Source organism: Echinops telfairi, unplaced genomic scaffold, assembly GCF_000313985.2.
Source record: "Echinops telfairi isolate 266 unplaced genomic scaffold, ASM31398v2 ScPeMD7_9;HRSCAF=40, whole genome shotgun sequence".
Lineage (NCBI taxonomy): Eukaryota > Metazoa > Chordata > Mammalia > Afrosoricida > Tenrecidae > Echinops > Echinops telfairi.
The window spans coordinates 59,392,241-59,393,506 of NW_022103906.1; the positions used below are offsets into that span (position 1 = coordinate 59,392,241).

Sequence of the window (1,266 nt, forward strand, 5' to 3'; positions counted from 1 at the left end):
TGCTTAGGTGATGCATGTTCTGTTTTGACAGAAGTTCTTGCATGCCCTTGCTCAACCGTAGAGTTGTTTTTTCCTTCGACACTTTGTTTTCTGGGTGGCTCTTCTACCCCTTCTAAAAAAAGGAGGAAAACATATTATGTGACTATCTACCTAATACATATCAACTAAAAATTTGTACAACAGATAATCATTAACTTCAAAAGATCAAAAGAGATCAGGACTAAATGAAAACAAAACACTGCCATTGAGTCAATTCTGACTCGGAAGTTTCTTTAAAAACTGTGGAATAGTGGCATTAATTTAGAAAATTAAGTTACGTGATGTTTCAAATTCTGAAGCAGTTCAATAAAACTTATCAAAATTCAGAGCCTTTAAAGCATACAGAAATGCATTTTAGATTTAACATATCAACTTGATTAATAGCATTATGCAAAATCTGACTGGTTAAAAAATTAGTAACAATCAAGCCAAATTATTTTAAACTTATGTTCTAAACTCCTATGTATGTTCACAGCTATGATCTGCTAACCATTGCTACTCGATATCCCTCTTTTCTTCACCTTGGCAACCAGTTCGTCTCTTGTTGTATGGATTGGAGCATCTGTCACTTTGATGCCTTCAGCCATACTAAGTATTTTATCCATAACTTTTTGAGGGTACCTGAAAGAAAAGGGGGGAAAGTTCCTATTAAAAAAATAAAAAGTTGGGGTTTTTTCCTACCAACTTCCTATTTCGGGTACATTCATTCGTCTGGCAAGCAAGAGAGGCCACCGGCACGGCGTTTCCTGGTCGTAATCACCCTAGCATATTAACTGCAAGTGACTCGCGGGGTCCACCCCCAAGCGCTTTGTCAGCTCGGCGCCCACCACCCTGCCGCCGCGTCCCACCCAACAGGGGCCGCTCCGGAGCGACTCCCCAATCGCGCCTGCGAAGTTGCCCGTGCGCGGAGCCGCCCTTCTCGCCCGGCCGGTCCCGCGACCTCCGCGGCGGACACGACCCCTCCCCACCGAAAGCCCGTCTTCGCCACCAACGCCAGGAGGGGAAGACAAAATGGGGGAAGTCTGGCTCGAGCGGCTTTCTCACTCACCGGCACCCGAGGAAGACATGGTTGGCCCAGGCCAGGGAGAAGGAGATGAGCTGCTGAAGCTGCCGACTGCGGGTCCCGCTCTCGGCGGCGGCCGTGTCATCCGAGGCCACGCCGCCCGTGGGGGCCAAGTCCCCGGCGTTGCGGAGCAGAAACTCGCGGCGGTGGTGCCAGTGTTTGTC

At 48.0% G+C, this 1,266-nt stretch overlaps 1 protein-coding gene across 1 annotated transcript in view; it reads right to left on the bottom strand.

The window, feature by feature from the left end:
- LOC101641977 (CDKN2A interacting protein) overlaps window positions 1-1,260 on the bottom strand; it is a gene marked incomplete at its 5' end in the record, with an annotated part of 4,219 nt that extends 2,959 nt beyond the window's left edge. Inside the window, 3 exons of the mRNA XM_004696457.2 lie at window positions 4-112; window positions 530-660; window positions 1,088-1,260. Of these exons, the coding sequence (XP_004696514.2) occupies window positions 4-112; window positions 530-660; window positions 1,088-1,260 (413 nt within the window). The remainder of the gene's footprint in view (window positions 1-3; window positions 113-529; window positions 661-1,087) is intronic.
- Between the last annotated feature and the right edge of the window lie 6 nt (window positions 1,261-1,266).